This window comes from Talpa occidentalis, unplaced genomic scaffold (genome assembly GCF_014898055.3).
Source record: "Talpa occidentalis isolate TD23 unplaced genomic scaffold, MPIMG_talOcc4v2.1 talOcc4.8, whole genome shotgun sequence".
Lineage (NCBI taxonomy): Eukaryota > Metazoa > Chordata > Mammalia > Eulipotyphla > Talpidae > Talpa > Talpa occidentalis.
The window spans coordinates 19,348,166-19,370,872 of record NW_023605194.1 but is presented as its reverse complement, the minus strand read 5'-3'; the positions used below and the strand labels follow the sequence as shown (position 1 = coordinate 19,370,872).

Genomic DNA, 22,707 nt, shown 5'->3' with positions numbered 1-22,707 from the left:
AGGGAGACTTATCCTCTAAATATCAGAACAAATTGAACAAGTCAAGGATAATCTAGGTATATTCAGCCTTTAGAAAGAGGCAGGCTTCCACTCTTTTTTTTTAGTGCTGTTCTAATGGTTCCTGGAAGAGAAGTACTATTGTCCACTCCAGGAATAGACTGTCAGTCTAGAAATAGTTTAGTATAACGCTGAAGGGGACTGGGTTCAAACCCTCACTAAAAATGCATCAGGACTAGGAAAGCAAAATGGGCCTAAACAAAGTAGCTGTGAACTTAAGGTAGAGAAATTGCACCAAAATTTACATCCTGTATAGTCAACAGATGATAGAGTTTCCTATGTGACTAAAAAGAAGCTACAGAAGGAAAAGAAATACAAAGAGAGGGAAATGGAGTAGAGCAAAGACTCAAAAAATCAATAGTCTCACCATCTGAAAACAAAACTGCATGGAGAAAAACTACCAGTGAGAAGAAAATGTGGTCCCATAGATATGCCAAAATTGGGAGCAACAGAGAACAGAACAGCTGCCTGACAGTATCCTCCATGCCTAACTCCACAAATCAACTTGATTTCTACTACTTCCTAACTCCATGGAATGAATCTTTGACTAATTTAATGCAAATATTCCAAAAAGTAAGGAATATGTTTATGCTGTAGGCCCTATTCATAAAGCAATAGGAAAGCTAAGAGTGGCTTGGAAGGAGTAGGCTCTCATAGTTGGATAAGAACTAGGAGTAGGAAGCCACTCCGCAAGTAGGTAAGAAGGAAAGCCAGTGAGTCCTGGGACAAGAGATCTGAATCTCTGGGCAAAGGAGTCTTGACCCTGACCTTTTCTGTAGGAGCATCAGGCACCATCAGAATTGCCACCCAGGACTCAGGGAAGCAGAGTGATATGTGAGTGGTAGAGCTATCAGTGACTAGCCTAAAATAGCAGAATGTCACCTTCCACATAGAGGCTGCCAGGCTGACCTGTAAAGTGACAAGTGTAGAAGCCAGGTTAGAGGAGTAGGACTGTGCTCTGATGGTCTGGATTGTTCCTGTGGTACAGATGCTGTTTTTGAGGGACTAGTAGGACTAAGAGAAGGGCAATTTGTAGGGATAGAGACTTAGTTTGAATACCAGGGCTAATCAGGTGTGATATTTCCAGCTGAAAATGAGAGCAGGAGGCATGAGTGATTCATCCAAGTGGAAGAAACAGAAGAGATCTCCTCGGCCCCCTCGCCATATGACCAAAGTTACACCAGGTTCAGAACAGCCCACTCCCAATGGAACTAATTTATCCTCTAATCTCACTGGTAAGTGCCCTGGGCTACTTCCTTTCCTCTGGTTAGAATAAACAGAGAAAAAGCTCATTCTCTTTTAGGGATTTTGATATTGAAAAACAACATACTAAAACGCTTTGGTCTTTCTGATAAGAGCAAAAAGGGGAAAACTCTGGTTAGAATAAACAGAGAAAAAGCTCATTCTCTTTTAGGGATTTTGATATTGAAAAACAACATACTAAAACGCTTTGGTCTTTCTGATAAGAGCAAAAAGGGGAAAACTCCAAGTCAAATTAGACAGCAACAACTTAGCAACTCTGCAGTGACTTATGGTTGTTCTCCTTGCAGAGGTATTCTGACTACTTTGGAGACCAGTATATGCAGAGATTAGTATGCAGTCTAGCAAATAGAGCTCCTGGTTCCATGGAGGGTAGTGGTTTCCAGCAGTTGACTCTTCAAGCCTTATTTACTTTGCCTTGCAGGAGGCATGCCCTTCATTGATGTACCCACTCCCATCTCTTCTGCAAGTTCAGAAGCTGCCTCAGCAGTGGTCAGCCCCTCTACAGACAGTGGTATAGAGTTCTCCTCCCAGACCACCTCCAAGGAAGACCTCACTGATCTGGAGCAGCCCAGCTCTCCAGGGTACAGCACAGCTGCAGAGCCTAGCAGCAGTGAGCTAGGAGTTCCTGAGCAGCCTGACCCCCAGGTATGACTTTGATTGCTAAAGGCTTCTCTCTAGTCTTTCACTATGTGACTTGATCCTTTGGATCCTTTATTCAAGCCTTGGCTCAAACAAAGTTTGGAGTATGGGGATTAATCTGTTTCTCAAAATTAGCTCTGCTGTTTAGAAAGCTCACATCAGGACTTACTGTGAGACATGGCCCGTGGGGTTTATCAAGTTATGCATATAGTTAGCACTTAGCAGCCATAAGGAAACTGGCTATGGCTTTTTCTGTAAAGTAATGCTCTAAATCTCAAGCCTGTGAGACCCTCTGCTGTCTGAAGGATTCTAGTCACTGTAGGTCGGTGATGCTTCAGGAAATGTTTTCTAAGCTCTTCATCTTAACTCCTTCCCTGAGCCATCTTTGGTTGATATAGCATTGACTCACTGTCCACTGACCTGGCTTTATACGGCCATCTGTGAAAGATACTTAGAGGACAGATAGTTCAGGGGCGTAAGTTCCTTGTTGTCCTTCCCTCATCCCTCTTCCTATGTCCTCTTGCTACTGGTCATAGCAGGAAGGGGTCCATGTGGAAAAGGCCCAGTCAACATCCGTGGAATCCATTCCTGAAGTGTTAGAGGAGTGCACATCACCTGCTGATCACTCTGACTCTGCCTCTGTCCATGACATGGATTACGTCAATCCCCGGGGTGTACGCTTTACACAGTCCTCCCAAAAAGAAGGTGGGTACTCTCAGCAGACTCTGCCCACTCACCTTCCTCATCCTCCTACCCACTAAGCTGAGCCTAGACCATCTTGGGCCCAAGGTATCTACTGGTTTAAGTTCTAGGCCATTTCCTTTTTTTTTTTTTCCCCTTTTTTTTTAATTTATTTATGCATACAAGAACTGGGGTGTAGGCCAGAGTTGCAGGGAGTGAGAGGATTCACCAGAGACAGAGCAGAACAGGTGGATCTACTAAATACACTGCTGAGGGGAGCAGTGGGCGAGATAGCAGAGGTCTGCTGCACCATGTGGGTTAACTCTCTGGCCAATGGGTGGAACTCAGGCTGCAGTGATTAGCAGTCGCTTAATAGCACTGAGATTTAACCCCTGCACCACCAGGGAGGCCTCACTAGGCCGTTTTCTAGTCAGGAAATGGAATGAAACCAGAGGACTCTTACACGGATGGATTTATAGAGTGGGAGTCTGGTGAACAATAGGAAGTGGGAAAAACTTTTTTTTTTCTCAATGAAAATCACTTACCTGAAAATGCCTTTATATGTTGCAGGACAGGCTAGGCAAAATTGTTTCTTAGCAGTACCGTTTCCCTCCCTTGCCTAGGTACAGCTTTGGTCCCCTATGGTCTTCCCTGCATCCGTGAACTCTTCCGCTTCCTCATCTCCCTCACCAATCCACATGACCGCCACAACTCAGAGGTTATGATACACATGGGACTGCATTTACTGACAGTGGCTCTTGAGTCAGCACCTGTAGCACAGTGCCAAACCCTCTTGGGCCTCATCAAGGATGAGATGTGTCGCCACTTATTCCAGGTAAGATTGCTATAGAGGTTCAGAGCCCCGGGCTATTTTTCAGGGTCTCTCAATGCCTGGAGGAAACACAGGGAGGCTTGGTTGATTCCTAAGTATAGGACCTAGGAAAGAACCTTCCTCCCATCTGACCAGTAGTCATAGTCAAGAGGAGTTCCCTAGAGACTCTAGTAGCCAAAGGGAAGTACAGGAATGGTTTGATATAGAGCTCCCCTCAGAATTCAGGACCTCAGTGGCTACTTCACCCAGTTTGCTTTCCTGCTTTTCTCTTGTTTGTGCCTAATGCCTAATGCCTATCCTCTCTGATATCCAGCTACTCAGTGTAGAGCGACTGAACCTTTATGCTGCTTCCCTACGGGTATGCTTCCTACTGTTTGAGAGCATGAGGGAGCACCTCAAGTTCCAATTGGAGGTGAGTTTCCTGACATTGGAAGAAGGGGGAAAAAAGAAGATGCATGGCATCTTTGGTGGGGCCAACTTTGTTTAACTGTAGGGTGGTATTTAGGGGCTGCTTTTCACCTCAATGAAATGCTTTTCACCTCAGTGGTTTGGTTCATTGACTGGTCTCTGTAGTGGAGAAGTTAAAAAGAACCTAAGAAAAACTCGCTGGCAGTAAAATGAGAGAATCCAAATATGAGAACTGGCAGGTAACCTCATCATGAGTGAGAATAGCTCATTTATCTAGCATTTCCTCTGCAATGGAGGTGCAGATCAAGCTGGCTTTGCCACTAAATTGTATAGACATTAAATAGGACCAGGTAAGACTTAATTAGACAGCACAAAAAGGGCAATAGGCAACTTATTTTGGATTAGGTATGAGGTAGAGCTTGCCATATCTGCAATATGAAGATCAAAGCGATGTATTTAGGGAATAGAATCCCTTTTAAGTGTCTCTTACTGCATGTCTATGGCTTCTGATTCCTGTTTAATGTTTTTCCCATCCAATTTTGTCTCTTCCTGTCTTGATTTCTTTCCTCACCCAAATGACAATTAACTGGATTATTGCCAGATGTACATCAAAAAGCTGATGGAGATCATCACTGTGGAAAACCCCAAGATGCCTTATGAAATGAAGGAGATGGCACTGGAGGCTATTGTGCAACTCTGGCACATCCCCAGTTTTGTCACTGAGCTCTACATCAACTATGATTGTGACTACTACTGTTCCAACCTCTTTGAGGATCTCACCAAGTTGCTGTCCAAGGTGCTGAGCACTATTACTGCCTCTAATAAGAAAGCTCTATTACGGAAATCTCTTTAGAATTAGTGAGGATGCTTTGTACAAGGAGGGAAACATTTAAAGGCTGGGAAACAGAGGAAAGACATTTTTCTCTGGACATTACAGGAGATTTTAGGATTTTTGGGAAATGATTGGTTGAAGTGTCAAGTATCCTAACTTCAAGTCTACTGGATGTTTACTTCCCAGAATGCCTTCCCTGTGTCCGGTCAGCTCTATACAACACACCTACTGTCTCTTGATGCCCTGTTGACAGTGATTGACAGCACCGAAGGCCATTGCCAGGCTAAAGTTAACAACCTCACCCAGCAGGAGAAGAAAGAGGCAAACAGACCTAGCTATGAAGCAGCAGATAGCACCCGAGAAGGCAGCAATAGTAAGAGACATTTCTTTCTTTTTTTTTTTCATTCCTGAGGACTCCAGGGTTCAATGCTTGTCCATTCTTTCCTAGATGATTTCTTTCTCCTACCTTTGTATCACTTCCCCTGGGACACGCCCAAGTCTGTGTTTTCAATGTCTGGTGTATTGAACACAGGCCAGGCAGGCAGGTTAGCAGAACTCATGGACTGCTCCTTTTTTCTTCCTCCATATTTTGGCCTTCTTTTTTAAAAATAGAATTAATATTTCTTTATGGGGAGAACAGAGAATAGAGATTAAAGGATATAGAGCTTTTGTTCCTAAAAGCTCCAAATCCTTCTTTCCATGACCCCAAGTATCTGCCTCTACTTTAATTAGTCTTTCCTATCTTTCCTTGAGATTGAGGTTGTAGAAGATCAAGGAAAATGACTGTATAATCTCTTTGCTAAATTATAGAATCTAATACTTGGCTGACCTGGATTAATGGCCACTTGCTTGGTTATGGGTTTATCATGTTCAGAGCTGACAGCCTATGTAGAAACATGCAGGTCCCTTGACTTGGGACTCAACTTCTGCAGCTTAGCTTGGCTCCCTACTCCATAACTCTTCACATATCTTTTTCTCTTTCACCAGCTGAGAAAGCAGCCAGTGATGGGAAAGCTGTAGGCATGGCCCCAGACATTCCAGGCCTGACTCTGCCAAGTGGAGGGCGGCTGCCAGCAGAACATGGGAAGCCAGGATGCAGTGATCTGGTGGAAACTGGTGACTCTGGGGGTGGGTACTAGGTGTCCATGACCCTAAACCCTTTTAACTGGAAGGCTTTGTGGAGATGAGCGGGAGCACTACCTGAAAGAGCCTTCCTTGGCTGTTCACCCTGCTTTGAAATCCAGAAGACAGGCTTTCTAGGGAAATGGAAGACTAATGAAGACAAGAAAATTTCTGAGGCATTCTCCTTTTTCACTGGAGTATATCAGCAGCCTTCTAAAAGTCATTACCCTAGTAAAAGAGGTCTTACATTTTTCTCTCTCTCTACCTCCAATTCCTAGCTGACAAAAAGTTTACCCGGAAGCCACCTCGATTTTCCTGCCTTTTGCCAGATCCACAGGAACTGATTGAAATTAAAAACAAAAAGAAGGTACATACAGATATCCCCAGAACTAAGTCTCTGCCATCTCTGACCAAGTGTCCTTTCTAGGGTGTCTGTCCCAGAGAATGAAGGAGAATCTAGTAGCTCATTGTGCAGCTTCCTAAGAAAGTGTAGGGCTTGTTGAGACTTTAGCAATCTCCAAGTCTCTTTGAAGCCCTTCTTTACTCCTTATGAAGCCATGTACTTAGGCATACACTCTTGTATGCCCCTGGGCAAATGCTGCCCTGACTGACAGGTGTTAACTGGTGGTGGCAAGAGCCCTGGGAACTAAAATCATGTGGGTCACTGAAGGTTACTGGTCATCTTAGCTCTGGGTTGATGATTGGCAATAAAAAGAATTGACATTTATTCTGGTGCTTTAGTAAAGTTCAAATAAATGTGCCTTTGGTTTTCTTAACACAGAGAAAAACCTTCTATTTAACCCTTTCTTCCTTTTATTGCCAGCCTAAATAACTTTGGTTTGTATGTGCCCTTGATTACAGGTCTGTGACTGAATAGATAAAAATATTGAATTACCATCACAGTTCACCTTGCCCTTCAAACCCCAGGGCCATAAGAGCTAAGAAACCAACAAAAGAAGGGGAATCCAAGCTAGGCTAGAATCAAGATGCTAGCTATAAACAGATGCCAGAGTTGAATGTAAAACTGAAGAGGAAAAGAAAAGCTGCTCTAACCTCTTTCTTTTTCATGATCCTCAAGTTATTGGCGAGAGGGCTGTGCATCTTGAGCACTCAGAAAAGAAGTGAAAAGGAGCTCCTCAGTCAATTTTAGACACAATGATTCGGGAAAGCAAGGGACAGTAGATCCAGCCTTAGTTCTAGAGTCACTTAGAGCCATGTTCTGGGAGCCTATTCAGTGACCAGCTATTAGCTGTGATAGAGTCTAGTCTGGTCTTAGCTGCCTCAGGCAGAGCAGCTTCTGACAACTAGTGTTTCTTCTCCAGCTGCTGATCACTGGCACAGAGCAGTTCAATCAGAAACCAAAGAAGGGGATCCAGTTTCTGCAGGAGAAAGGACTCCTCACCATCCCAATGGATAACACAGAGGTAGCCCAATGGCTCCGAGAAAACCCTCGGCTAGACAAGAAAATGATTGGAGAGTTTGTGAGTGATCGCAAAAACATTGACCTGTTGGAGAGTTTTGTGAGGTGAGGAAGTTGCAAGAAATATGGGACATAGTTGGTGATTATTCTGGGGAGACAGCAATCCAACCCAATAAGCAGGCTTAGCAGTTCCTGCAGGGGACCCAGTTCACTCACTCTTCCTCTTCCCATCATTTATATTTATTGGACCTGAAAGAGTCTCCAACAAAACCATTTTGGGAGCCTACTCCATTCTGCATAGAGAATATTGTTAAGGAGTAGAGCAAGGTTCCTGAGTACATGCTAGATTCTGGGTTCCAGCAGATGAGGCATGAAGACACTAATGTGAAAAAGTACTAAGGTTAGATGTTGTTAATTTCTAATCTGTGTTAGAAGTAACCAGGAGATACTTCCCTGTGGCCAGAGCCTCCTCTGTATCAGTTGGAGTGGGTTAAAGGGAAAGTTAAGAGTACAACATGTGCAGTTTACACATCTTTAGCCTCTTTGTTCTTCCTTTTTTCCCTGTAGTACCTTCAGCTTTCAGGGTCTACGGCTAGATGAAGCTCTCCGCCTCTATCTGGAAGCCTTCCGCTTGCCTGGGGAAGCACCAGTCATCCACAGGTTACTGGAGGCATTCACAGAGCATTGGAGGGTGAGTTTGAATGACAGGTACAGAGATTAGTGTCCCAAGTTAATTTTTTTTTAAAGATTTATTTATTTATACAAGAGCTCGGGTACAGGCCAGAGGCACAAGAGGGTGAGAGGATTCACCAAAGACAGAGCGGGGAGCCGAACAGGCAGGCAGACTCAAATACACTGCTGAGGGGAGCAGCGGGCGAGACAGGAGAGGTCTACCGCACCATGTGGGTATCTCCCTGACTGGCCCAGAATCGAATCCTTGCTGCAGAGGCTGCGGGCAGCTCCATAGCGCTGCACTCAACCTGCTGCATCACCAGGGAGGCGCTATCCCAAATTAATTTGATTGAGGGTTTATATGACTCCAACTAAAGGACCCACCTATCTCCTAAGAAGACTGAGAGCAATGTCAGTAAACTTTCCATGGCGAAGCCAGCTATTGTTAAAGAGTTGAAAAAAGGTTGGCTACCTTCTTGCTGGCACTTCCTCTCTATACTAGCATTGACCAGTGGGTGGATGAGGATTTAATTGGTAGAGAAAGGCATTGACAAAGGTGGGGTCTTTGCTTTTTCAGAATTGTAATGGCTCCCCATTTGCCAATAGCGATGCCTGCTTTGCCCTGGCCTATGCTGTCATCATGCTTAATACTGACCAGCATAATCACAACGTTCGCAAACAGAATGCACCCATGACACTGGAGGTAAGCCAAGGCAGACAAGATCCAACACAGCTTTTGGAAGTAGCAAGAAGCACATGAGATATCTATGGGCATAATGGACAAATTTCTGTCCAAGGGAATCAGGGAGGATAGGCCAATCCAGAAGGGGAGGTGGATTCTTTCATTTACTACTTCCTAAGTTCTGTTTACCACAGTCCAAGGAAGTCCTTGGGTGGGGCTTTAGCAGTGATACATGGTGGGAAAGGGGGGAGGCAGCAGAACTGATTGGTCTGTTTCTAGGAGTTTCGAAAAAACCTAAAAGGTGTGAATGGAGGCAAAGATTTTGAGCAAGACATCCTGGAAGACATGTACCATGCCATCAAGTATGTATGAAGAATAGTGTAGCATCTCTGTTAACGAGAAATACATTTCTTCCTTTCCCAGATTTTAAGGTCACTTCAGACTGTAATCACTCATATGCCCTTGACTTAGGTGGACAGTGCCTTCTCTCCCAACTCATTTCTTCCTTAAAGAAGTCTGAACAATATTTAGACTCAAGTGTTGTAACACAATATCCAAACTGTCCCTGCTAAGTGGAATGTCATGAGCCCATTCCCCAAACTCAAAGCAGCTGTGTTTTCATACCTAGTTCACAAGATGTATTCTGGGGTAGGTAGAGAACCAAAAGTAGGTACTAGAAGATGGTCGGAGGTCAGAGATGGGACATTTAATTATTTATTATAAATCAGAAAAGGTAGAGAGAATTGTTCATCCTCTCATACCCAGAAAGAATGTAAGATCTAACAGCCCCACTTAGAGATAGGACCTTGAAATGGTATGTGTATTAGTGGGGTGGGGAGGGGGAGGTAGAAGTGGATTGTGGAATACTTCCTTTCTTTCTCACTTGTGGGTAGGAAGGAGACCAAAGTTGCAGTTTTGATGACCTCTCGGTGATGGAGAGTGCCCATATGGGCAAAACCCCTGTCCTAGTTTGGAACCAGTCAGATTCATAGTGGTGCACCCATTCCTTCCCTTATCTTACAGGAATGAGGAAATTGTGATGCCTGAGGAGCAGACAGGCTTGGTTCGGGAGAACTATGTATGGAATGTGCTTCTTCATCGAGGTGCCACCCCAGAGGGCATATTCTTGCGTGTGCCTGCCGGCAGCTATGATCTTGACCTCTTCACCATGACCTGGGGCCCCACTATTGCTGCACTTTCTTATGTCTTTGACAAAAGCCTTGAGGAGACCATCATCCAAAAAGCCATCTCAGGCTTCAGGTAGCCCAGCTTTGGCCTTAATCTTGACTTCCTTCTACCTTTCTAAGCTAAAATGATTCCTTCATGCCTCTATGATGCCTATTCTTATTTTTGTTAGAATGGGGTTCCTCCTGAGTTTTTTGGGGAGGCTAAAGCTTGGGAAAGCTCAGTCTTAAACAGATTGAAGAGTAAAAGGTTTCTTCCTGGGACTGATTAGGAAAGAATCCCAAGCCAGCCTCCTCAGGAACTTGGAAGTGCTGCCTGGCCTTCCAGTGACTCTTTTCAAATGGGGGTGATGTTACAGGAAATGTGCCATGATCTCCGCCCACTATGGCCTCAGCGATGTGTTTGACAATCTCATCATCTCCTTGTGCAAATTCACAGCTCTCAGCAGTGAGGTAAGCAGGGACAGGAACTGTCTAGGAGTTCCAAAGGAGCACCTTTCTTTCAGCCATAGATCCATCCCTATATGCAGAACTAGTTTCCCTCAGCATATTCCCTCACCCTCCTTTGACTACATTAGAGCTTAGACCCCTTCTGTCTTGTACAACTTCATGAAAATAGTGTCATGTCATGTCGTGGAAATGGGAGGGGAGATGCAATGGTGAGGAAGGCCTTAACCTGGTTAGCCCATCCCACCAGTCTCATGGGGGATTGAAGCAGAGCCAGCAAAAGGACCCTCAAAGAACTAAAAGTAGAGACCTAAGAGTCTCCTTTCCAAGCACGTGCCAGGTCCCAAGCCTCTTCTCATCTTCTTTTCTAGTCTATTGAGAACCTGCCCAGTGTGTTTGGAAGCAACCCTAAAGCCCACATTGCAGCCAAGACAGTATTCCATTTGGCCCACCGTCATGGTGACATCTTGAGAGAGGGCTGGAAGAATATCATGGAAGCCATGCTGCAGCTCTTTCGAGCCCAACTGCTACCCAAGGCTATGATAGAGGTAATTCTTGGTAGGAGACTGAGCAACAATAAAAAAGCAAGAACTCCAAGATCATGTGCTGTCTGTATATATAACTCACTGAGAGCACAGGGCCTGATAACCTGCTGAAGCTTAACACGAACACCTCAAATATAAGACCACAAATCTTGAGTGGGGGATAACTGTAAAGGAAGCCTGGTAGAAGCCTCTGCCAGTCGCCAGGGTGTACACCAGTCAACAGTGTAAGGCAGGGAACTAAAAGAAGAAAGCCAGAGAACTTCCCAGGGGAAGCAGGAAATGCAAAGAGCAGATAGAAATTTTTCCTGACCTACTTTTCCAGGTAGAAGATTTTGTGGATCCCAATGGCAAAATATCACTACAGCGGGAAGAGATACCATCAAACCGGTGAGGGTAGATCAGAGGCTGAAGGCCTTGGGAGGAGGGAGGATCAGAACTTTAGAGCTTACCAGGGCTTGTGCTCTTTTTCTGCAGAGGAGAATCAACAGTGCTGAGTTTCGTGAGCTGGCTGACACTAAGTGGTACTGAGCAGTCTAGTGTACGGGGACCATCCACTGAAAACCAGGAGGCCAAGAGAGTGGCCTTGGACTGTATCAAGGTAACTCCCTGGTGAAGAAGTCTTAACCTATCCCTACTGGACAGATGTTGCCTTGTGAACTGAAAAATAGAATTATCCAGGACGGTGACCAGAACTCACCCCATTTTGTTCTCTTTCTGGCTCTTGGGGACATTTTCTTCCCTCCTGCCCTTGTCACTGACCTCCTTGCTCATGTGCCCTCTTTAGCAATGTGACCCAGAAAAGATGATCACAGAAAGCAAGTTCCTCCAGCTAGAATCACTGCAAGAGCTGATGAAGGTACAGAATGAAGAGGAAAGAGGCATAGAAGGGCTGACTGGATCTGGGAAGAGAGATGGGAATAGTGTTTTATGTCTCAATTTTAGCCAGGGCAAGGGCAGTAGCTGGCTTCTCTTCCATGTCTATATTCCTGCTATTGTTCTTTTCTAGGCTCTAGTCTCAGTGACACCGGATGAAGAGACATATGATGAGGAGGATGCTGCTTTCTGCCTGGAGATGCTACTGAGGATTGTGCTGGAGAACAGGTAGAAGACACTCTTTAGGCAGGTCTCATAGTGGACTTGTGCCAAAAGGATGGAAGCCTGGAGTATTTTGCTGAGTGGGCTTTGGGGCAAAAAAACACATGAAGTTGTACAAAGTGGAGAAGCTTGCTCTTTATACCTGTCTGTTACATTCTGAAAGGCCTAGCCTGAATCAGAAAGGGAGGCTTATTACCCAGTGACCTCTCCAGCTGAGGCTATTCTCATCCCTTATGTTCCTCAGGGACCGTGTGGGCTGTGTGTGGCAGACTGTTCGAGACCATCTATACCACCTGTGTGTCCAGGCACAGGATTTCTGCTTTCTTGTGGAGCGGGCTGTGGTGGGGCTGTTGCGCCTGGCCATTCGGTTACTCCGGAGAGAAGAGATCAGTGGCCAGGTAAGCAGAGTACAGCTGGGAGGGCAGGAAGGTGTGCAGTGGAGTAAAGTCACAATGGCAACTATGGATATGGCCTGAAACAGTACATTTAGTGTCCCATAGTAAGAGCCCATGACCAACCACATACTAGTGGAGTCTAACAGATAGCTTTGGAGGTGTTTCTAGTATGGCCTCAGTTATGAAGCTAGTGCTCACAACCCTGCTGCCTTGTGGTAGTCCCAGACCTACACCTGGTTTCCTGGCTCTTATTCATAATAACCCCAAGATCTTTTGGCACAAAAGTATAAAGACAATTAACATAGAATTAATAAACAAGTTCAACAGGATATAAGATCAACACACAAAAATGAATTACATTTCTATATACCAAAAGAAACATAGGGAAATGAAACAAAAAACACAGTGCCTTTTATAAATGGTCCAAATAGGGCCTCCCTGGTGGCACAAGGAGTTAAGTTGCAGCACTGTGAGGCTATCTGCAGCCACTGCAGCATGAGTTTGATACCCTGCCAGCCAGGGAGCTGTCCCACATGGTGCAGAAGACCTCTTCTATCTCACCTGCTACTCCCCTCGGCAGTGTTATTTCAGTCAGTCCGCCTGTTCTATTCCCCACTCTGTCTCTCACCCGCCGCACCTCTTTACCCCAGTTCTTATATACATAAATAAATAAATTTTTAAAAAAAACTTCAGATAAAATGAATTAGATATACACATAACAAAAATATATATTGGATCTGCATGCTGAGAATTATTTAAAAAATGTTAAAGATTTATTTTTATTTACTTATGCATACAAGAACTGGGGTGTAGGCCAGAGGTGCGGGGGTGAGACGGTTCACCAGAGACAGAGTGGGGAGCAGAACAGATGGATCTACTGAAATACACTGCTGAGGGGAGCAGTAGGCAAGACAGAAGAGGTCTGCTGTGCCCTATGTGGGTTAGCTCCCTGGCTGGGGATTGAACTCAAGTCACAGTGGCTGGCGATAGCTTGATAGCACCGAGACTATAACCCTTGTGCCACCAGAGAGGCCTGAGAATTATATTAAGGAAAGATCTAAATAAATTAAAAGGCATACCATATTTGTAAATTAGAAGACTCAATTTAGTAAAGATGTCAGTTCTCCCCAAATTGATTGGTAAGTTTAATGCAACTCTTATAAAAATCTGAGCAAGGATTTTTGTATACAGACAAACATAAAATTTAGATGGAAAAGTACAGGCCAAAGAATAGTCAAACATCTTCAGAAAGAAGAAAGTCAAAAATCACTCTGGTTTTTTTTTTGTTTGTTTTTTTTTTGCATAGAACTGGGGTGTAGGCCAGAGATGTGGGGGTGAGAGGATTCACCAGAGATAGAATGGGGAGCAAAACAGGCAGATTTACTGAAATACACTGTTAAGGGGAGCAGTGGGCAAGATCAGAGAGGTCTGCTGTGCCATATGTGGGATAGCTCCCTGGCCGGGGATTGAACCCAGGCCTTGGTGGTGATAGCACTGAGACGTAACCCCTAGGTCACCAGGGAGGCCCTCCATTTGATGTTAACGTTTACTAAATAATCAAGACTGGGTGGTATTGGTGGAGTTTTGCATGATGTTACCATTGGGGTGAACTAGGCCAAGTATATAAGGAATCTCTGTATTATTTCACATGCATATGAATCAGTAATTTTCGCATTAAGAAAATGTTTAAAAACTGGAAAAAATAAGACCAGCAGTGCCCTAAATTGGGTCCTATCCACACTCCTTGCTGGTCTAAGGAGACTGGAGACTGGTAGGGAATAAGTTATATGCCCACCTCCCATTTCCTGCTTCTTATTTCCCCCACCCCTATCCCAGGTACTGCTCTCCCTGCGCATTTTGCTACTAATGAAGCCCAGTGTGCTGTCCCGGGCCAGTCACCAGGTAGCCTATGGCCTCCATGAACTCCTCAAGACAAATGCAGCCAACATCCACTCAGGTGATGACTGGGCCACCCTCTTCACGCTGCTGGAATGCATTGGCTCAGGTGTGAAGCCTCCAGCAGCCCTGCAGGCCACAGCCAGGGCCGATGCACCTGATGCTGGTAAGTCCTTTCCCAGGGAAAGCCACACTGGCAGATAAACAATTATGGCTCCAAGGATTGAAACAGAAAAAACAAAATATAGGCTATCACGATTGGCAGATTAAACATGCCTGGCTTCTGCCATCTGCCTCTAGGGCTGCTCGTGCCTGCTGGCCTCTCCCCAGTACCCAATGGTTAAACAACAGGAAGGCAAGTAGACAATAGAAAAAACTGTGAAACTAGGCTTTCTGCTGTCCAAAGGACTGCTTTCCCAGAAACTCTGCCCTCACCACCACACCCACCCTGGCAGCTGTTTCTAGATGCCATCAGGGGCTCAAATTAGCCTGTTGCCCTATTAGGTTAAGAGAGAGGCTGTCAAGGCTATCCCTCAGCTCTCTGGCAACAGGACTGAAACAGCTGGACCAAAAGAGAGGAGAGGCCAGGCTTCAGCACTTGTGTTCTGATAGTCAGAATCATCCCTTGTCCCACATCCCCACCCTGACTCTGCCTTTCTTCCTGATGGTTCAGGAGCTCAATCAGACAGCGAACTCTCTTCCTTCCATCAAAATGATGTGAGTCTGGACCGAGGGTATACTTCTGACTCAGAGGTCTACACTGACCATGGCAGACCTGGCAAGATCCACCGATCAGCAACAGATGCTGATGTGGTCAACAGCGGTTGGTTAATGGTGAGTGAGCATATGGGCAGTGGGTGAGTTTTCCCTCCTTGAGCTTTGGGAAAGATTCCTGGTCTTCTGAGAGGACATCAAGGACATTGAGGATCAAGGTCAAGCCTGGATTCACAGGTCTTCTGTGTACTTTACAGGTGGGGAAGGATGACATCGATAATTCCAAACCAGGGCCTGGGTCCAGCCGGCCAGGCTCCTCACCCCTAGTCAATCAGTACAGCCTAACAGTGGGGCTGGATCTTGGGCCACATGACACTAAGTCCCTGCTTAAGTGTGTGGAATCGCTGTCCTTTATCGTGCGTGATGCTGCCCATATCACACCTGACAACTTTGAGCTCTGCGTCAAGACTCTGCGCATCTTTGTGGAGGCCAGTCTGAATGGCGGTGGGTCACTCGATGAAAGTCAGTTGAGGGGTAACCATGTGACTACCGAGGGAGAGGGAGGAAGAGGCAGGCCATGGATACAGAAATGTGATCTGGGTCTGGCTCTACTCAGGGTGCAAGTCCCAGGAGAAACGTGGCAAGAGTCACAAATATGACAGCAAAGGGAACCGCTTCAAGAAGAAATCCAAGGAGGGCTCAGTGCTTCGACGACCTCGAACATCCAGCCAACATGCCACCCGGTGCGGCCATAGCGATGACGATGACGATGAAGGCGTGCCTGCTAGCTACCATACGGTGTCTTTACAGGTCAGTCAGGACGTAAGTATGGCACCCTTTACTACCTCTCCTCTCCCGGCACCTGACATTGGGATCCTCAGTGGGGCCAGGGACAGCCAAGGCTGACAAAAAGGGCCTGTGTTTTCCAGCCCAGGCCCTCAGCTACCACCTCCACCATGTTACCATATCCAAGCCACTTATCTTTGTTTGCTTAATTTTAAAATTAAGGTTTATTTTTTGAATAGGTATTATATGCACATGGTACAAAGTTCAAAAGGTACAAAAGGGTAAATAGATAAAATATAAGTTCCATTCCATTCCTGTCACCAGCCACTAAGTTCCCCTTGCCAGAGGCAACCAACAGTTTCTTGTTTATTCCTCCATTGTTATTCTATGTCTACTCAAGGCAGGTAAGATTTTATAAGTAGACTGTATTATATCACTAAATAAATGGAGAGCTAACTAATTGCCTTACATTGAGTAACCTTAGAAAAATAGGGAAACAAAGAATCATTAAATCTGTCTAGAAACGATTGCCCATCAAGGCTTCTGAGCCCAAAGTTTGCTTTCTGTTTTTTAAGGTTAACAGTGCTCTCTTCGGCAGAACATACATTAAAATTGGAACAATACAAAAAAGATTAGCATAGCCCCCTGTGCAAGCATGACACACAAATTTGTGAAGCATTCTATATTTTGATTTATTTTTTTTAAAGATTTATTTATTTATGCATGCAAGAGCTGGGGTACAGGCCAGAGGTGTGGGGGGTGAGGGGATTCAACCAAGACAGAGTGGGGAACAGAAGAGGCAGATCGACCTAAGTACACTGCTGAGGGGAGCAGTGGGTGAGTCAGGAGAGGTCTGCTGCGCCATGTGGGTTGCTCCCTGATAGCTGAGAATTGAACTTGTGCTGCAGTGGCTGCAAATCGCTTCATAGGTTGCATCTTAACCCTCCCTTAACCAGGGAGGCCCCAAGCATTACATATTTTAAAAAAATAAAATGAGATCAACAAAATGAGACTTTATCATCAGAAGGTATGAAAGAATTGAAAGTACTTTCTCATGGTTATTAGGTGCTTAGTCCACACACCTCCTCAACTCCCCTCTACAGGATAATTCTCCACAATGCTAGGAAACACGGCCAGATTGGAGTAGTGAGCTCATCAAGTGGAGTAGGAAGGGTAGAGTAGGAGTAGGGCATGACTGGCACTAGGAGCTCCCTTGAGGACTCAATCAGGGACAGCGTAGGGGTGGCGAAAATGGTGTCCGCCTAACCCCACTCATGTTCTGCTCCTCCTGTGACTCCAGTTGCTAGACCTGATGCACACGCTGCACACGCGGGCGGCCTCCATCTATAGCTCATGGGCAGAGGAGCAGCGCCACCTGGAGACAGGGGGCCGGAAGATTGAAGCTGACTCACGCACTCTCTGGGCCCACTGCTGGTGCCCTTTACTGCAGGGTAAACCTTGGGGAGCAGGCAGGGCAGGGGCAGAGCTGGAGCTGGGGCTTGGGAAACATTAAGATTGGGATGTCTGAAGGATCCTGAGCATGTTCTCACTCTCAGGCATTGCCTGTCTGTGCTGCGATGCCCGGCGCCAGGTACGGATGCAGGCACTGACCTATCTGCAGCGAGCACTACTGGTACATGATCTACAGAAGCTAGACGCTCTGGAATGGGAGTCCTGTTTTAACAAGGTAGGATTTCCCATTGGTCTTACGGTAAACTTCAAGGAGATCCAAAAAGCCTGAAGAACCCCTAATGTCAGTCCTCAGCCTATAACACACTTGCTCTTCTCCTTTGTAACATATACTCCAACCCTGATTTACTGGAGGCAAAGCTGCCAACTGATCCTGCTAGAGAAATGTTGACTGTTTATTCCCCAGGTGCTGTTTCCTCTATTGACCAAGCTCTTGGAGAATATAAGCCCTGCAGATGTGGGCGGGATGGAGGAGACCCGGATGAGGGCCTCTACATTGCTCTCTAAGGTACTGCTCACCACCCTTTATCTACCCATTCTCTGTTCACCTCCCTTTTGGCAAGAAAGGAGGCCAAGGCTTCTAATAGGACATAGATTTGCAATGTAGGTGTTCGGGATCCCAGCTATGGAGACTCAGAGGACCTAGGGACCTGGGAGAATTCTGTAATTCAGAGGAATCACTAAGATTTCCACACAAGATAGGGTAGGCTTACCTCCAAGCCTTGGAGAGGGGTACAGAAGCCTTCTGCCCTACCCATGGCTGAAAGGGGCTGGTGGGCCATAGGTCTTCCTACAGCACCTGTCTCCACTGCTGTCACTCTCTACCTTTGCGGCCCTCTGGCTGACCATCCTGGACTTCATGGACAAGTACATGCACGCAGGCTCAAGTGACTTACTGGTATGTTCCACTTCAGCCCAACTTCCACTATATGCTGTTTCTACCACCTGCTAGGAAGACTTGCTATTTCCCCCCTGGTGACATGGTGACTGCTTCCTTCTTACCATGTTCCCCCATGCCCTCTCCCCTATTCTCATCATCCCACTGCCACCTGCAGTCAGAGGCCATTCCTGAATCTCTGAAGAACATGCTCCTGGTGATGGACACGGCAGCAATTTTCCACAGTGCAGATGCTCGAGGAGGCAGCCCTTCAGCCCTCTGGGAGATCACCTGGGAACGTATTGACTGTTTTCTGCCCCACCTGCGAGATGAACTTTTCAAGCAGACTGTCATCCAGGGTAGGGGGCGCAGCCCAACTTCATTCAAGAAAGTCCCTATCAAAGAGTCTAGAGCTAATTGGTTCTCTATACCATAGGGTGGTGGGAAGACTGGTGGGTAGCCAGGGCTCTGCTTAAAAGAAAGCATTAAGAATGCCATCTAGATTCTCCACCTTCCCCAGACCCCATGCCCGTGGAACCTCATGCCACAAAACCTTTGGCTTCAACCCACCTGACTCCTGCTGCTGGTGACACCAAGACACCTGGCCATCCACCTCCCCCAGAGATGCCCTCTGAACTGGGGGCCTTAGGTGAGTCTCTCTGGGTTAGCAGGCTGGGTGTTAACTGGGAAGCAAAAGGCCTAAGATGTGGCCCTGGCTAGTTTTGAATTGCTGCTGAGCCTGGTCTGTGAGCCAGGAAAGAATCCTGTTTGCCTGCTCTTCCTATGGGATATGGAAAGACCAAATAAGCTATAATGAGTTTGCTGCTTGAGACTTTCTAGGTTTGGGAAGAGAAGGCTGAGTCAGGGACTTGGAATAAATATGTAGAGGTTGCCCTTCAGGGATTTTAGTCAAGACCAGGCCAAAATTAACCTGAACAGGGTTACAGCAAAGGCGGTAGAGAGTAAATAAAAGGTAATGATTTCTGAGTGGAGATTCCCAACTGTTTAGCCTGGGAAAGCTCATTTTGTTCAGAAGTGGAAAGGGGTTTTGGTAAACCAGCAGGGGAATGTGAGGGGATCTGACTATAGCTACCTTGCTCTCCTATAGACTTTGAAAAACCTGAGGCTCCCCGACCTGCCAACAGCAGTTCCCCTGGATCACCAGTGGCCTCTAGTCCCAGCAGGCTGAGCCCTACCCTAGATGGGCCTCCACCTCCACTGATCCTGCAGCCCTTGGCCTCCCCACTGCAGGTGGGTGTGCCACCAATGACACTTCCCATCATCCTCAACCCTGCTCTCATTGAGGCCACTTCACCAGTACCCCTGCTGGCCACATCCCGCCCCACAGACCCCATTCCCACCTCAGAGGTCAACTAAGGCAGACTCCACAGAGCTCAAGACCTATACTTCCTACCAGATTGTCCCCAGCAGCCCCCTTCCAGCTGTCTCAGAGGCCACAAACTCTTCAGGCCCAGCCCAAGCTGCTCTTACTGCTAGTTGGATGGGGACCTAAAAAGAGAACTATTATTGCCCATTCTGGGACCCACAGTCAGGCTGCAGGACCTTCTTCCTCCTCTGCTCTCCATTCCTGGGGGTCCAACCTGAGAGCATACTCAGGTATCACCTGCAGCCTAACAGCTCTGGGGAGGCATCACTGCCATCCCTACAGTGCCCACCCTCCTGTCCATGGTCAGGCATTGATAGCCAAGCCAACCACTCTGCACTTTGTTTCCTTCTCCCATCTTCACTCCCATCAGCCCTGGGCCACCTCCTCCAGTTCTTCCTCTTTTATTAATTAGTTAGTTTGGAGAGTTAATTGGCACCTTGGAGAATGGGGAGGTAGGGCTGGACAGGGGGACTACCCACAGGAGCATGTACATATAGGAAAACAATGGACTTTTTATGATGTAATAAATGTCTTAGTACCAATATCATTGCCTTTCCCTCTGGTTTCCTTCTTAAGCTTTTGAGTCAGAACACCATGTTATTAGGATACCTGCAGTTTGGGCCTTGCGTGAACAGAAGGGAGGCTGAGCCTACCAAAAGTCTGATATACCTGGCTCTTGGCCACCAGCCAGCCAGATACGATAATTTCACCACTGCTGCCATCACCACCACAGCAGTGCACCTTTGTCATCAGGAACATTCCAGGAATTTGGGGAGTTATCCTCTTCACTAAATGCTCCAAGGATACATCTGAGACCACCTGGACTGGGGTCAGAGGCAAGATGAACCAGAGGGAAGATGAACCTTGGAAATGGGAAACAGCCTGGTGTGGAAAAATGCTGACATGAGTCCTGAAGCTCATCTTCCATCTTCCCTGGTTTCCATTACTAAACAAACTTTGCCTGACCCTGCCACTGGGAAAATCAGGAGTATGACTATGCTCCTAATCTGCACCTTCCAGTATGAGTGCAGAAAAACCTGGATTATATATGAGTGCTCTTGGCTTCAGCTATAATATCTTTGTTCTCCCATCTGAGCCCCACAATTTCTACCTTTAGAAGCTTCCTTTTGTTTCCCTGTAGAAGTAGTGTTGACAGCTGTAAAGAAGTTTGAAGGGCATCCTATGGCAAAAGAATATGAGTATTCTGTCCCTTGGTTGATCTACAAATAGTAAGGAAGAAGCTGCAGTGATTGCAAACTGACCCTTGCTAAGTAGCAAAGAAAAGTGTGTGATTTGTCAGAAATCTCATTCTGATATACAAAGAATAGCTGACACATACATGACTGTGTCATTGATGGTGGTGTCTCTGAGAAGTAAGGGAAGCTACTAGAGAAACTAATATTCAGGCCTTAATTCTGATCAACAAGAAAGAATGATGATGTGGAAGTGACAAAAAAATCTTTGGGAAAGTAATAGTGGATTAAGAGGGAAATGCTAATCTTATTGACGTTCCTACAAGAATTCAAATAACATTTCAGAAAGTTCAAAGGAAAACTAGAGACCTAAGACCTGAACATGGAGAAGTGACATTGTTATAACACCTCTGTGTGTTAATAAGTACATTACCCAAACAAACTTGTGGTGTAAGAGGTGTTTACTCTTAAAAATGAGGAAACAGATTCAGAGAGAGAAAGTCATGAACTAGGGAGTTGGGACTCAAACCCTGGTCTGACTTAACTCTAAACCTCATGGGCTTTCCTATGATGCTTCAATTCAAAAAGGAGGGAGTGCAGAAACTCTTCAAAGCTACTTACATTTGCTGTAACTTCTACGAAATGAAAGGTTGAGCACTGAAGAAACAGGCTGCTACCTAGTAAGCTAAGAGTTCACTACAAAATCACACACAATCAAGAACAAGTGTGCATTTTCTAAGTATATAATATCAGAAGAATAATAATTACAGAATTATCTACAGTGGGTACATATGTCTCTTCCCTCCCCATCCCCCCAAATGTTGGGAACAACAAAAAATGTGGCTCTCTGAGCCCTGGACTATTTACCTTGCTCAGGACTCACTGTGGCTGTGAGAAAGCATCCCCTGGGCTTCAGTTGAGGAGGAGAAAAACCTTTAGTTCAAGTAAGCAGTTCATTACACCCTCCTTGAAATGTTCTTCATTAGGCGTCTGAGACACTACTTTTTTCTTGGTTCTCTACCTACTGGCCATGCTTTTTCAATTTCCTTTGTTTTGGCCCCTCATCTCCACAGCCTCAGAATAGAAGAATGTCCTAGGGCTCAGACCTTGTCCTCCAATGCTTTCTGTACACTTAATCATCAGGGAATGCTGTCCACTGTCAAGACTACCATCCAACACACTAACTTCAAGTCCAACCACCCTCAGCATCTCTACTTACATGCCTTCTAGATTTGCAAATATTATTAAAAAAATTAATTCCTTTGGAGGGAGTGAATATTCAAAGATTATTAACTTTGTGCTGTGATGTATAGCACAAAACATGCCATTCAAAAGGCTTCTAAACATTCTTCAGTGAAAAAAGGGGGCAATTTTTTATCCCCTATGAATTTGCTCTTCCCTTATTCTGTCCCCCAAAGGACAATTTCTTCTGCGGTCCAAAAACCTTCCCCTCTTTTCTTGCATCCTACATCCAATTACTCAACAAGTCTTGTTGCTTCTGTCTTTCACATCTGTTTAGAACATGATTATTTCTCACCATCCTCATCCACTACCACCCAAGTCTAAGCCACCATCTATCTATCGGTCTCCCTCATTCATTAGTTCCATACTCTATGCTCTACTCTCCACACATCAGACAAATGGATCTTTTAAAAACAGTTCCTCCATTGTTCAAAAACCTCTGACTTTCCATCTCATTTAAAGTTTAAAGTTCTTACTTTATCCCATCTACCTAACCTTGTTCTCAAATATGCCAAGCAATCTTAGACCTTTAAAAGCTAGTCTCTCCATCTGGAATGCTCCCCAGATATCAATGTAACTTTCTTCCTCATGTTTTTCATATGCTCCAAGATTAACTCACCAGAGAAGCCGTCCCTGGAAGCTACATAGAAAGCCCTTGTCACTATCTTCTTACCGGTTCCGTCTCTTCCAAGGGGCCCGAGTAAGAAAAGAGTCAAGATGCGTCTCTTTTCCGCTCCAGGGAGGCCGCCAGGTGGCGTCCTGACCCGGTCGCAAGATCAACTTCCTTCCTCTTCCCCTAATTCTTCCCGGCAGCGGGGCCCCGCTCCCGGCGGGGATAGAGAACTAGGGCCCTCCAGCTTCCCCCTGG

The 22,707-nt window shown here is 45.8% G+C and overlaps 1 protein-coding gene and 1 non-coding gene across 14 annotated transcripts in view; both read left to right on the top strand.

Moving 5' to 3' along the window:
• GBF1 (golgi brefeldin A resistant guanine nucleotide exchange factor 1) overlaps positions 1-21,541 on the top strand; it is a 115,137-nt gene extending 93,596 nt beyond the window's left edge. For 4 of the 13 annotated variants that reach the window (XM_037496028.1, XM_037496027.1, XM_037496022.1 and 1 more), the window contains 32 exons: positions 1,145-1,292; positions 1,742-1,965; positions 2,496-2,664; positions 3,264-3,475; positions 3,786-3,884; positions 4,482-4,676; positions 4,899-5,085; positions 5,700-5,840; positions 6,113-6,201; positions 7,157-7,359; positions 7,822-7,945; positions 8,504-8,629; positions 8,888-8,970; positions 9,632-9,868; positions 10,152-10,245; positions 10,611-10,787; positions 11,107-11,171; positions 11,259-11,382; positions 11,569-11,640; positions 11,791-11,885; positions 12,124-12,277; positions 14,111-14,336; positions 14,844-15,004; positions 15,142-15,388; positions 15,501-15,706; positions 16,971-17,121; positions 17,227-17,357; positions 17,547-17,648; positions 17,925-18,038; positions 18,196-18,376; positions 18,538-18,666; positions 19,126-19,945. In XM_037496028.1, the coding sequence (XP_037351925.1) occupies positions 1,145-1,292; positions 1,742-1,965; positions 2,496-2,664; positions 3,264-3,475; positions 3,786-3,884; positions 4,482-4,676; positions 4,899-5,085; positions 5,700-5,840; positions 6,113-6,201; positions 7,157-7,359; positions 7,822-7,945; positions 8,504-8,629; positions 8,888-8,970; positions 9,632-9,868; positions 10,152-10,245; positions 10,611-10,787; positions 11,107-11,171; positions 11,259-11,382; positions 11,569-11,640; positions 11,791-11,885; positions 12,124-12,277; positions 14,111-14,336; positions 14,844-15,004; positions 15,142-15,388; positions 15,501-15,706; positions 16,971-17,121; positions 17,227-17,357; positions 17,547-17,648; positions 17,925-18,038; positions 18,196-18,376; positions 18,538-18,666; positions 19,126-19,394 (4,935 nt within the window). In that variant the 3' untranslated portion in view covers positions 19,395-19,945. Of the gene's footprint in view, positions 1-1,144; positions 1,293-1,741; positions 1,966-2,495; positions 2,665-3,263; positions 3,476-3,785; positions 3,885-4,481; positions 4,677-4,898; positions 5,086-5,699; positions 5,841-6,112; positions 6,202-7,156; positions 7,360-7,821; positions 7,946-8,503; positions 8,630-8,887; positions 8,971-9,631; positions 9,869-10,151; positions 10,246-10,610; positions 10,788-11,106; positions 11,172-11,258; positions 11,383-11,568; positions 11,641-11,790; positions 11,886-12,123; positions 12,278-14,110; positions 14,337-14,843; positions 15,005-15,141; positions 15,389-15,500; positions 15,707-16,970; positions 17,122-17,226; positions 17,358-17,546; positions 17,649-17,924; positions 18,039-18,195; positions 18,377-18,537; positions 18,667-19,125; positions 19,946-19,980 lie in introns of those variants that run through there. The other 9 variants (XM_037496029.1, XM_054690321.1, XM_037496024.1 and 6 more) reach the window with 5 other exon arrangements.
• LOC119235009 (U6 spliceosomal RNA) lies at positions 16,255-16,360 on the top strand. The gene has a single exon (XR_005122765.1). It is a non-coding gene; the product is annotated as a U6 spliceosomal RNA (small nuclear RNA).
• Positions 21,542-22,707: the final 1,166 nt, after the last annotated feature.